At 30.5% G+C, this 13,035-nt stretch overlaps 1 protein-coding gene across 1 annotated transcript; it reads left to right on the top strand.

Annotated features, from left to right (window-relative positions):
* The first annotated feature begins 8,224 nt into the window (after positions 1-8,224).
* Positions 8,225-10,715, top strand: LOC112515911 (60S ribosomal protein L4-like). The gene is made up of 2 exons (XM_025122882.1): positions 8,225-9,345; positions 10,416-10,715. Exons 1-2 carry the CDS (start codon positions 8,248-8,250, stop codon positions 10,527-10,529), a joined length of 1,212 nt encoding a protein of 403 aa, XP_024978650.1. The 5' UTR covers positions 8,225-8,247; the 3' UTR covers positions 10,530-10,715.
* The last annotated feature ends 2,320 nt before the right edge of the window (positions 10,716-13,035 follow it).

Genomic DNA, 13,035 nt, shown 5'->3' with positions numbered 1-13,035 from the left:
TGAATTTAAAATGAAATGTTGAAGATAATTAAATTATAAAATAAATAAATGTTGATTCTAAATATATTAGGAAGGGTGATATGGTAATTTCATTCATTCCAACCATTTTTTCTAACATGTAACAAACATAAGTGGTTTTTAATCATATATCTATATCTATATTATATTATAAAACATTTGACGAAAACTCTTAAAAACTATTTTTATGCTTGAAGTATTGTTTATTAATGCATATTATTTAAAATTCAAGATTACAAGTAAATAATGTATAAATAAACTTATTAAAGCTCCATGTTTGAATTAACTGCGGATAAAAATAATCAAATAAAGGATAAACATCGCATTTTAAAATATAAAAAATTTAAAATATAATTAAGATAATTATCGAGTTCTAATAAAATAATTACTTATTATCTTTATAAGAAAATTATATTATTAAACCAAATATATATTATTTCGTTATTGAACTTAAATTAAGTATAAAAAAAATTGAATTAAAAAATTACACAAAAAATAGAAATTTTAAATAGTTAATTTGATACCATTCTCGATATATTTTTGTCAAACTTTTATGATATCTTCATGTTTATATTTTATTCAAAAATAAAAAACATTATCGCTTTTAAAAAATCATATAGTACCATACTATAATATCGACTGATATAAAAAATAAAATGAAATATTAAAATCAAGATTTATCTCGCTGTATTGCGCGAATACCCTTCTAGTTATATTATAAAACATTTGACAGAACTCTTAAAAATCATTTTTATGCACAAAATACTATTTATTGATGTATATTACTTAAAATTTAAGATTACAAGTAAATTGTGCAACTTATTAAAGCTCTATATTTGAATTCGTGTAACTAATTAATATAATCAAATCATATCATTTTAAATATAAAAAATCTAAAATACAATTAGGATAATCATTGAGTTTTAACAAAATACTTAGTTATTATCTTTATAAAAAATTATATTATTAATTCTAAATTAAATTTTTGTGTGACTAAACCTAAATTAAATTATAATTAAAAAATTGAATTAAAGAAATTACACAAAAACACAAGAATTTAAAAAAAAAATTAAATTGATACTGATATCGATATATTTTTTATTCAAAATTTTATGATATTTTCAAATCTATATTTTATTCAAAAATAAAAACATTATCGCTTTCTCTAAAACACATAAAACCGTGTTATATCGAGTTAAAAAAGAATAAAACAAATTACTGAGATCAAGATGTGTCTTGATGCATTGCACGAGTACCCTTTTAGTTTTTATCAAACAAATTGTATACTTTAGACATTATTTAATAAATGAAAGAAGAGCACTCGACACCTTTTAATCTATATTATATTATAAAACATTTGATAAAAACTCTTAAAAACCATTTTTATCCATGAAGTACTGTTTATTGATGCATATTACTTAAAATTCAAAATTACAAGTAAATTATGCGTAAGTACAACTTATTAAAGCTTCTTGTTTGAATTCGTGTAACTAACTGTTGATAAACATAATGTAGAGAATAAACATCTCATATAAAAAATCTAAAATATAATTAAGCTAATCATTAAATTCTAACAAAATACTTAATTATTATCTTTATAAATAAATAAATTATTAAATCGAAGATAAAAAAATGAATTTAAGAAATACACAATTTTTTTAAATAGTTAGTTAGATACTAATATCAATATTTTTTTTTTCCAATTCTTTATGATATCTTCATATTTATATCCTAATTAAAAATAAAAACATTATCACTTTCTCAAAACCATAAAAAATCGTATTATAACATCGACTGAGACAAAAGAACAAAACATTGAAATCAAGATGTATTTCACTGCATTGTACGAGTACCCTTCTAGTATGTTACAATAACCCTTTTTTTATTTATCTATATTTTCAATTTCATAATTACTAAACACTTACTCGGTAAGTGCTTACTGGATAAATTTTCTTATCAGATAAACATGAGAAAGGCCAAGAATCTTACCGGGTAAGAGCGATGAGAATGATGGAGAGTCTTACTCAGTAAGTGAGGATGACGACTCTTACCCAGTAAATTGTTGCATTCGATATGCTTTGATGTATTAAAATCTTACACATCAAAATAAATCATAGGGTTGACTCATATCGATAAATGCTTACTGGATAAGCAATAGGGTGAAAGCCCTGTGAGAATCCCTAGCCTTAACACCACTACTTAGCAATCATTACAAGGAACTAATCAATCTTTACACAAACTACGGGGACCAAAAATGTAATATCTAAAACAAACATTAAATTTCTTAAATTATAAAAACTGATTCACGTCTTTGAAAAAAAAACAATTACCAAAATTATTTTATATATTCAATTACAAATTAAATTTTGTTAAATTAAACTACTCCTTAAATAAAAAAATATATAATATTTATTCTAAAAAATATTAATGGACAAAATAAATTTTACTTTCGAAGAATACCAAATATAAAAAATATATTTATATTTATTTAAAAAGGGAAAAGTCTAAAAAACCCCAATGGACTTTAGTGTTTGAAATGATTAAGTTTTTGGACAATTTTTTGGAACAAATAAGTTATTGGACATTCCAAAACATGTTAAATAACTTCTTGGACTTTCTAAAACTTGTTAGATACATTCTTATGATCTATACAACTGGTTAATGTGGTAAAATTATGGAAAAAGTCCGGAAACATTCATATTTTGAACAATTAAATCCCTAAACATTTTTTGAACCAAAAAGTATTTAGATATATAAAATTAAACAAATATAATAAAAAGGTACTTACATTTAAAAAAGATTGTTGATAAAATTTATTTTAATTGAAATTAAAATATATTCTATACAACTGGTTAATGTGGTAAAATAATGGAAAAAGTCCGGAAACATTCATATTTTGAACAATTAAATCCCTAAACATTTTTTGAACCAAAAAGTATTTAGATATATGAAATTAAACAAATATAATAAAAAAGTACTTACATTTAAAAAAGATTGTTGATAAAATTTATTTTAATTAAAATTAAAATATATTCTATCAGTGGATTTTCAATCTAAAGAAAACAAAAAAAGTAAAAAGAATTACTAATTAAAATTATTTTAATTAAAAATAAAATATATCACGTACGTGATTTTTCAAATTAATTTTTTTAAAGATTACTAATAAAATTTATTTTAATTAAAATAAAAATATATTTTATCAGTGATTTTTCAAATTAAAAAAACAAATAAAAATATTACTAATTAAATTTATTTTAATTAAAAATAAAATATATCACGTACCTTCATAAAGCTGTTGTCCCAACAGTCGTGGAATCTCCCATCGTTTTCAAGCGTCACCTTTCACCGACAATATATCATTGGTCGACATTCCTAAAAGTATGACATTTCAGCTTTGAACCCTAATGAGGCGTTTGGTTCGTCGGAATCCGCCGAAATCTAGTGGAATTGAAATTTGACCAAATTCCATTCCAACGTTTGGTTACCCATGGAATGAAATTGAATTCGAAAGATTCCATCATTTGAAGATTTCACCATTCCTTCCTAAAACTGATGGAATTGAAATCTATTCTATCCAAAAATATGTAAATGACAAAAATACCCTCATGATGCTTCCAGTTTCTTCATCGATTGATTATTGCTTCCTTCCAATTTATGCTTCTCCCAATTTCTGCTTATCGATTACTTCTTGCTTTCAAGAAAATGAAACATCATTGCAAGACGAAAACTGCTTTCTTATAGATTACTGCTTGCTTCCCGATTATTACTTGCTTCAGATAACTGCTTGCTTATCGATCCTTGACAAATAACTGCCATCAATCAACCCCTATAAAACTAAGTTTAAAACTCATAATGATGATGATAATTCTTTGAATTTTAAGAAAATAAAACTACATACTTGCCTTTTGTTGTAACAAAAAGAATTTGTCTAGTTAGACGCACAAATTGTCTGTTTAGAAATTCTGTGCAGACAAAGTCATTAAATGCATTCTCAATCCAACGTGGTCATACAAAAAAGCACCATTCTCTAGAGCACACTGCTCTCATAGTTGTACTCTTCCATCAGAAACTCTAACATCGAAATATTGCATTCTTCCATCCTCGCGGTTGCGGTAAATGACAAACAATCCACTGATAGCAATCAGATCGCCATATGCTTACAACACTTCATTCAAATAAAAACACATCATATTTTAGCTTGAAAGTGTGACAATTCTGCATTTTGGAATTTCAGGTTAGTACCTCATTTTAGGACCTTTATTGAAAACTAAGTATTTCTAGGATTTAGCTTTGATGATCGGTGATCATCTTGATCAACTCCCAAGATCAGTTTGTTAGGTCACGTTTCGGCGGGTAGCTAACCAAGTTAGTTCGTGCAATGCCAAATAGTCTTGAAATATTTCACATAAAAATAAAGCTGATATTTTCATTTCGTTCTTATTAAAAATTCAAATTTCCAAAGTTCCAATCTTTTATATTTGGTTGCCAATTATTAATTTTGAAAGAGTGGAGTTTTAAAAATCTTTTGTCAAAATTGTTTTATTTGTTGTATTTATCGAGGCCTTGTATTTAGTAATTAAAAGCCTTCTTGGGCCTGGACCTTTAGAGTCAGCTCATTCCTTCTCTTGAAGCTCCATATAAATACCCCCTTCTMTTTTGAAAATTCTTCATCCTTCAAAATTTCCAGCCATTTCGTTTTTCTTTCTCTAACATTCATCACCTTCCAACCGATTACATCTCCTTGCAAAGCTCAAAGATTTCTGCTGTTCTTGAGATTTGTTTGTATCATTTCGACCAAGAAAATGTATGTTTTAAAAGCTGTTTATTCTCTTTAGTTGTTCGAAACTCGTTATCCTTCTCCCTACTCGATTCTTTGAGTWAGATTTATGGGATTTAAAGAGGAGAGATTATTCATCAAAGACCTACATGTGTCTTCATAGAGATGATAATCTGTGACCCAAGATTCTTTAGTCCCTAAGAAAGAAGAAGAGAGTTATTGCATGTGAGGTCCGATCATATTCTTGGATGATTGAATCTTGCATGCATCTTTAAATAGGATTTCCCATCCTATTAGTCTGCTGGAATCAAAATTCTTATTTGTTTTGTTTACTTTTCTGGAATTTACTTAGAAATGGTGATTTTGTGTTAAAATCTAAGTTCTTGAAAATGTTAAGCATAAAACCCCTCCCCATAATCGCTATCATTCTTGGTGCATGCAACCGGTTTTAGGGAGGCGTGAGGCTCAAGGTTGTAGATTATTCTTGAAAAGAGTGTTAAACCCACTCAAAATCTATTGATTTTGGTAATTGGCGGCTGTCATCATTGTTTTGGGATGACTTAAAATGATGTCATTAATGGGATTTTGGAAGGTTTCTTTTTAATAAATAATTAAATATCGGCTTTATTTTATAAAAACACTTGATGGCTTTGCGTTTAGAACAACTTTGCTCTACCTTAGGCAGGAGACCGTAAGTATTAAAGCATTGGTTTGGTTTGTCAGGAAGTTCGAGCAAGCTWAGAAAGCCTCTAAAAGGAATCTTTGGATATTCATCAAACCGGTGAGTTCTCACGGCCCTACTTTTAATGCTTTTTATATATTTTCTGGGGGAAAAACATGAGATTGAGCAAACTTTGCATGTTTATGTTATTTGAAATGTTGGGACTAAAGAACTGTTTAGTCGATGCTTTGGTCAAAGCTTTGGACTAAGGAACTGCTTAGTCAAGCTCTGTTGAAACCTCTGGACTAAGGAACTGCTTAGTCGGGTTTATTATGTTTTGTTTTGACAACTGTTTCTGCACTTAGAATAAATGCTAAATTGATGCGCTTGAGAGTATATGTTTCCAAATAAAAGTCCCCGTCCGTACACGCTACTTGTTAACTCGGGTACATTCCCGGGCCGTGGTATTGTGGATAACCGCTATTGTGTTGACAGTCCCATCCAGAAAGGGGTGCACAATTACCTACGTTTTCTAGTCTAATCATGTGGAATTTGGACCACCGCTGAATTAGTACTTTATCGAACTGTGGAACCTAAGTAGTGAACGACTACTTCTGGTTGTTCGAAAATTAATGGGGCACATTGGTCAGGTAAGGCTCAGTAGCGTCTCAAGTGTTACATCGCGAGGGATTTACATTTATTAAGTGCAAAGAATTCGCATAAGTTTGCTATTACTTGGTTTATGCATTGAAATGTTTTATGCACGTGAAAATCCGTGAACTCACCAACTCTTTGTAGTTGACTTTGTTTTATTCCATGCTTTTCAGGTTCTAAGTAAAGTTGTTTGGATTTTGGGGGCGTACTTGAGCATGGATCGATTAAGTCAAGATTTTGATGTATTTATGAACGTTGTGTAATTTCTAACTCCTGTCATGTCGATGAATCGTTTTATTTTGAATAACTCGAAATAGTGTTATTTATAAACTGTTGCTATGACTCGCTTGCCTGTTACATCTCGTGATTCCGCTTTAGCGGGGTGTGACAGAGAGTGTGTAGAAGGTTCTAGAAAAACTTTACATCATTAAGTCCCTTTCAACATAAATGCTCTGTTAGGTGAATCAATCAGTCTAGAATCAGAATTAGAAAAATGAAGCGTTATTTGAACCGATTAGCATTAAATCAATAAAGTCTTAACATAAATTATCTTAATGAATAAATGCAACAGAGCATAGATGGCGTTTAGGAGTGAGTTAATCGAAAGATGATGATACGTTACATGAATTTCTGTCGAATAGCTTTAATCCAATCATGACGATGTTAATCAAGAAGCATTTAAAGCAAAGAAAACATTTAAACCCCAACAAATAAAGCAAAGAAAACCCATCAAACCTACACTAAGTTTTACAAACAGACGTCAGATTTTATCTGGAGAAGACGTGCGCACACATTGGGTGTAGGTTAGGATTAGAATGAATTTCAATTTGTAGATAGAGATAAGGATAAACGTGAGATATACATACATGAGCATAGTTAAGTTGTACCAAAAACAACAATAACCTGTAAACTTGAAAACTAAGTAATTTGACTTTATTTATCGATAGAAAATGCTTAAAAAGTTGTTTTTAAGAGTTTGATTGAAATGATTTATAATGCAACTAGAAGACTACTCGCGCAATGCAGCGAGACACATCTCGATTTTAATGTTCTATTTTATTATTTGTCTATGTCGATGTTATAATACGATTTTATGTGTTTTTAAGAAAACAATAATGATTTTATTTTTGAAAAAAATATAAATTTGAAGATATCATAAAAATTGAAAAAAATATATCAATGTCAATATCAAATCAACTATTTAAAAGTTCTCATTTTTATGTAATTTTTTTATATTACAATTTAATTTAAGTTTAATAACGAAATAATTTATTTTTGGTTTGATAATATAACATTTTATAAAGATAATAATTAAAATTATGTTAGTTATCAATAATTATCCTAATTATAGATTTTTTATATTTAAAATAAGATGTTTATCTTGTATTTGATTATATTTATCAGCAGTTAGTTACATAAATTCAGATATGGAGCTTTAATAAGTTGTCCTTACGTACAATCTACTTGTAATCTTGATTTTTAAGTAATATGCATTAATAAACAGTACTTTACACATAAAAAATGGTTTTTAAGAGTTTTTGTCAAATGTTTTATAATATAGTATAGATATAGATGTATACAGATAATAGGGACGTTCCAATCTTTTTGAAAACCATGTTACATCCAAAACTTTTAATTACATTGCATAAATAAGATAATAGAGAATATACGTTAAGAACAAAAATGAACTAAACCTAAAACGATTAACAATATGAAACTGAACTCAAACCATTAATGATTTGAACCTAAAACCAAACAATCAATGGTTTGAATCTAAATAACTTCGGCTATAGTTTTACATAAGTTGATAAAAAAACCTAAACATATGTAAATTTGGGCCCTAAAATTTTGTTCAAAATATCACATTTAACATGCTAAGGGACGACACCTACAAATAAATAATGAAATAAAATTTGCATTAATTTCTTAAAAGAAAATGTATAACTAATAAAAATTCAAAATTATTAGATTTAAAATTAAATATTTGGATAAGCACAGACCCATATGAACAGATACATTAAGCCCAATTATAAGCCCAATTATATTTTGATCTATATGTAGTTCGACTCAAAAACCTATTTCTCTTTGCCCAAAACCCTAGTTCCCCTGATTCTCTCTGCCACCCCGACCCACTGAAATGGCCGCCGCTCGCCCTCTCGTCACCGTCCAACACCTTGAATCGGACATGGCCACCGACGGTGCCGGCGTTCCTCTTCCCCACGTCATGAAAGCTTCTATCCGTCCTGACATCGTCAACTTTGTCCACTCCAATATCTCCAAAAACTCCCGTCAACCCTACGCTGTTTCCAGAAAGGCCGGCCACCAGACCTCTGCTGAGTCTTGGGGAACCGGACGTGCCGTATCACGTATCCCTCGTGTTCCTGGCGGAGGAACCCACCGTGCCGGACAGGGTGCTTTCGGTAATATGTGCCGTGGTGGTCGCATGTTCGCACCTACCAGGATCTGGCGCCGTTGGCATAGGAAGATCAATGTGAACCAGAAGAGRTACGCTGTSGTTTCRGCCATTGCTGCTTCTGCKGTGCCGTCGCTTGTKATGGCYCGTGGTCAYCGTATYGARTCGGTKCCTGAGCTTCCRTTGGTTRTTAGCGATTCTGCWGARGGYGTTGAGAAGACTCAGAAYGCWATYAAGGTKTTGAAGCAGATCGGMGCTTATSCTGATGCWGAGAAAGCTAAGGATTCWGTYGGSATTCGTCCTGGRAAGGGGAAAATGAGGAACCGTAGGTATATTTCACGTAAGGGACCTTTGATCGTGTATGGTACTGAAGGTGCCAAGCTTGTGAAGGCTTTTAGGAACATCCCTGGTGTGGAAATTGCAAATGTTGAGAGGTTGAACTTGCTAAAGTTGGCTCCTGGTGGACATCTTGGAAGGTTTATTATCTGGACCAAATCTGCCTTTGAAAAGTTGGATTCCATCTACGGATCATTTGATAAGACAAGTGAGAAGAAGAAGGGTTATGTTTTGCCAAGGGCAAAGATGGAGAATGCCGATTTAGCTCGGATAATCAATTCTGATGAGGTGCAGTCTGTGGTGAAGCCGATTAAGAAGGAGGTCAAGAGGGCTCCAATGAAGAAGAATCCATTGAAGAACTTGAACACCATGCTCAGGTTGAACCCATATGCTAAGACTGCCAAGAGGATGGCTGTGCTTGCTGAGGAACAGCGAAAGAAGGCCAAGAAGGAAAAGCTTGACAGCAAGAGGAAACCCATCTCTAAGGTACATGTGATTGATTTTCATCTTCATGTCATTGAATGTTCATGTATGCTTGCTGTTCAATCTCATATAACATTTAGATTCTCAGCATTTCTTGGCTCTTGTTAACATTAGTTGCTGGTTTTGAAATAAGTTCTAACGTGTGCCTAGACTTGTATGCTTTGCTTAGAAATTATAAGGTTATGCATTGAGGCTGATTTATAGGTTATTGTGTTGGGTGGAATGTGCTAGTTTAAAGTAAATATGCTTTTGCAGTCTGTAAAGATTCATGTGTGCTCTTACTACTAAGCTATTCAAGATGAAGTAGGGTGTTTGTATTAGTGACCATGTGTTAATCCAGACAGGATTCTTGTCAAATATTCTTGGAGATTATTGTAATTTTATAATATATCTTGCACTTTGCCCTAGCAAATTGTGACACTATCTTTTTGTGTGATTTTGCATGAGTATTTAAAATAGTTTCTTTTTCCCCATAATTATATTGGAAACTTGCTTGCCCATTTACAAAGAATTGATGATACTGATTTGGGATTACAAATTTTTGTGTACTTTCATAGTATGGATTTTTGTGGTACAGAGTATATTGTTGCACAGCTCACAAGGTTCTTAGTTACAGTTTGGTTACGGGTTTCTGTTGGCACTCCTAATTTAAGGATCCATTTGAAGATAACCAAAACCATCTGTTGTTTGCTCTTTGTAACTGTACTGTTAAAGTTTGTGCTACCTCGTTACTTGTAACAGTTTGTTAAATCTTTGGCTTTCTTAGTTTCGGCTGCTGAAATCATGGCACATTTTTATTGGTACATGTGCATGTAGGTGTTTCCAGTAACCTGTCTTCATCCATTATGCTAGTTTTGCTGAAATCATTGCACATTATTATTGGTACATGTGCATGTAGGTGTTTTCAGTAACCTGTCTTCATCCATTTTGCTAGTTTTGATCCTGTAACTTCCATGGTTACAACCATGATTGCTATCTTGGGTTTAGGGTCCCAAATAGCAACGCCCTTTTAATTGTTTGATTTTTTTTGGCTTCATTTACTAACTGTGTTTTTATGACCTGGTTTTGAACAGGAGGAAGCCACAAAAATCAAGGCAGCTAGCAAATCATGGTACAAGACTATGATTTCTGACAGCGACTATGCCGAGTTTGATGTTTTCACCAAGTGGCTTGGTGTTTCACAGTAATCCCTCTTTCCTCTCACATGGTTCTAAGGTGCATCTGTTAGGTTTTGAGATAGAAGTTTATAAAAGCACTTTGTTGTGTTTTTGCTAAAATTGGATTTTTATGAGTTTAATTTGGCAATGAGTTTTGTTATGATTGAGTTTCATTTCTGTTATTATTGAATTTTAATCTATGTTACATTTCATGCATCTCTTTGTTATTCATACACTTGAATGTTTTTGCGTAGGCCGTTAAAAACAGAACCATACTAAAAAGAAACCGCAAAGTAGAAGTAAATTGTACATAGGTTCCATTAAGTTGTGTACCATGAGGTCTGATGACATGTTTATAGTTTTTTGTTGATGTTTTATGATTTTTGCATACTATTAGCCTACTCATGCTCATCTGTCAACTAACCCATGGTTTTAGTCCTGTAGAGTTTGGCTAAGCTTCACTTGTGATGCATAATGAATTGGTGAATATAAGAAGTCATGTAAGATTCTAGTAGAGCCGAGAGTCTATGTGACCAATTGTTGGTCATATTCATCTATGCATACTTTTCCGCCAAACGAAATGCACAACTTGAGGTAAGAATTGGCATTAGTTTGGGCTTTTACTAGGTCCAAACTGTTGGCTAATTAGAGTAGAGGGCATGCGAGTGCAATAGTGGCAACAATTTTGACTACCCACCGACTCCGGGCTATTTGCAAAGCAGGTGGTCGTCCTGGGATTAGTCGGCTCGCATAACGGGTTGGATATCCAGGTTAATTAAAAAAAATTCTGAGTACTCACTGTATACAGGTGAAAGAATTCTAGAGGGGGTATAATGTTACGGTTTTAATTTGATGTGGATAGTTTTGTAATTTAAGAATCTTATCCCCCATCTACATGACTCTGTCTCACCTATTTTGGTTCCCAATCTAATATTGCACCAAATCTGGGACATCAAGTTTTTGTATTTACTGAACACTCCATCAACGGTTTGAAGGTTACTTGTCTATCTCTTGGATTTGAAATTCCACGGAGTGGTTGGTGTTTTACGGGTTGTAGGATTTATGTGTAATTATCTATATCTATACTATATTATAAAGCATTCGATAAAAACTTTTAAAAACTTTCTTTTATTAATGAAATATTGTTTATTGATGTATATTATTTAAAATTCAAGATTATAAGTAATTGTATGTAAATACTATTTATTAAATCTCCATATTTGAATTCATGTAACTAACTGTAGATAAATATAATTAAATATATGTTAAACATTTTATTTTAAATATAAAAAATATTAAATTATAATTAAGATAATCATTTAATTATAATAGAATACTTAATTATTCTTTTTATAAAAAACTACATTATTAAATCTAAATGAAATTGTATTAAAAAATTACACGAAAAACGAGAATTTTAAATGGTTAATTTGATATATATATATATATATATATATTTCAAATTGATATGATATCTTTAAATTGATATTTTATTTAAAAATAAAAATATTATCGATTTCTCAAAACCGTATAAAACTGTATTATATCGACAAAAACAAAGAATAAAATATTAACTTAAAATCGAGATGTATTGGACTACATTGCAGGAGTACCCTTCTAGTATTTTAAAATGTATATGATCATTTGTTTTTTAATACTTAATTTAATAAAAAACAATTTAATTATTTTTTGTTGTAGGATTAGTGTGTTATGGTCTAAATGATATGATGATAGAGATATAGATACATACATTAGAGTTAGATTACAATTAAATATTTTGTAGTTATTTACTTGTAACTCTTCATTATATAAAGGACTTATGATTAGCGAGAATTATAGATTCTTTCTCTCTATTCTATTGTTGTTCTATTTCGTTTATACTATAACACGTTATCAACACGTACGCTTTATGTATATTGAAGGGTACTCGCGCAATACATAAGATACATCTCGATTTTAATGATTTTTTTATTCCGTCTCTGTCAATGTAATAACATGATTTTATATGGTTTTGAGAAAATGATAATGTTTTTATGTTTGAAGAAAATATAAATTTGAAGTACCCATAATTTTTTTTTAAAAAAATATAGATATTAGAATCAAATTAAATATTTAAAAGTTTTTTTTTTTTTGTGTAATTTCTTTAATTCGATTTTTTATTATAATTTAATAATGATGAAGTAATTTATTTCCGGTTTAATATTATAATTTTTTTAATAAATATGATAGTTATCAAATTCAGCTCTTTAACTTTAAATTCTCTTGATTAAGAGACCGTTTACCAAACGCTTATCCGGGTAAGTATTACCAAGTCATATTACCTTACCAGATGATTATGATAAGGACCATAGAATCTTATCCGATAAGAGCGAGACAAGGAACAAGAGTCTTACCCGGTAAGTGAGAGCGACGATTCTTACCATGGTAAACGCTTACCAAGTAAATTGTTGTATACGATGTCATTTTGGCGGACTAAAATCATAACCATCAAGTAAATGATAGTGTTAAATTTTACCGATAAATGCTTACCGGGTAA

This window comes from Cynara cardunculus, assembly GCF_001531365.2.
Source record: "Cynara cardunculus var. scolymus isolate 2C chromosome LG 7, CcrdV1, whole genome shotgun sequence".
Taxonomy (NCBI): domain Eukaryota; kingdom Viridiplantae; phylum Streptophyta; class Magnoliopsida; order Asterales; family Asteraceae; genus Cynara; species Cynara cardunculus.
This window is presented reverse-complemented; position numbering and strand designations above follow the sequence as displayed.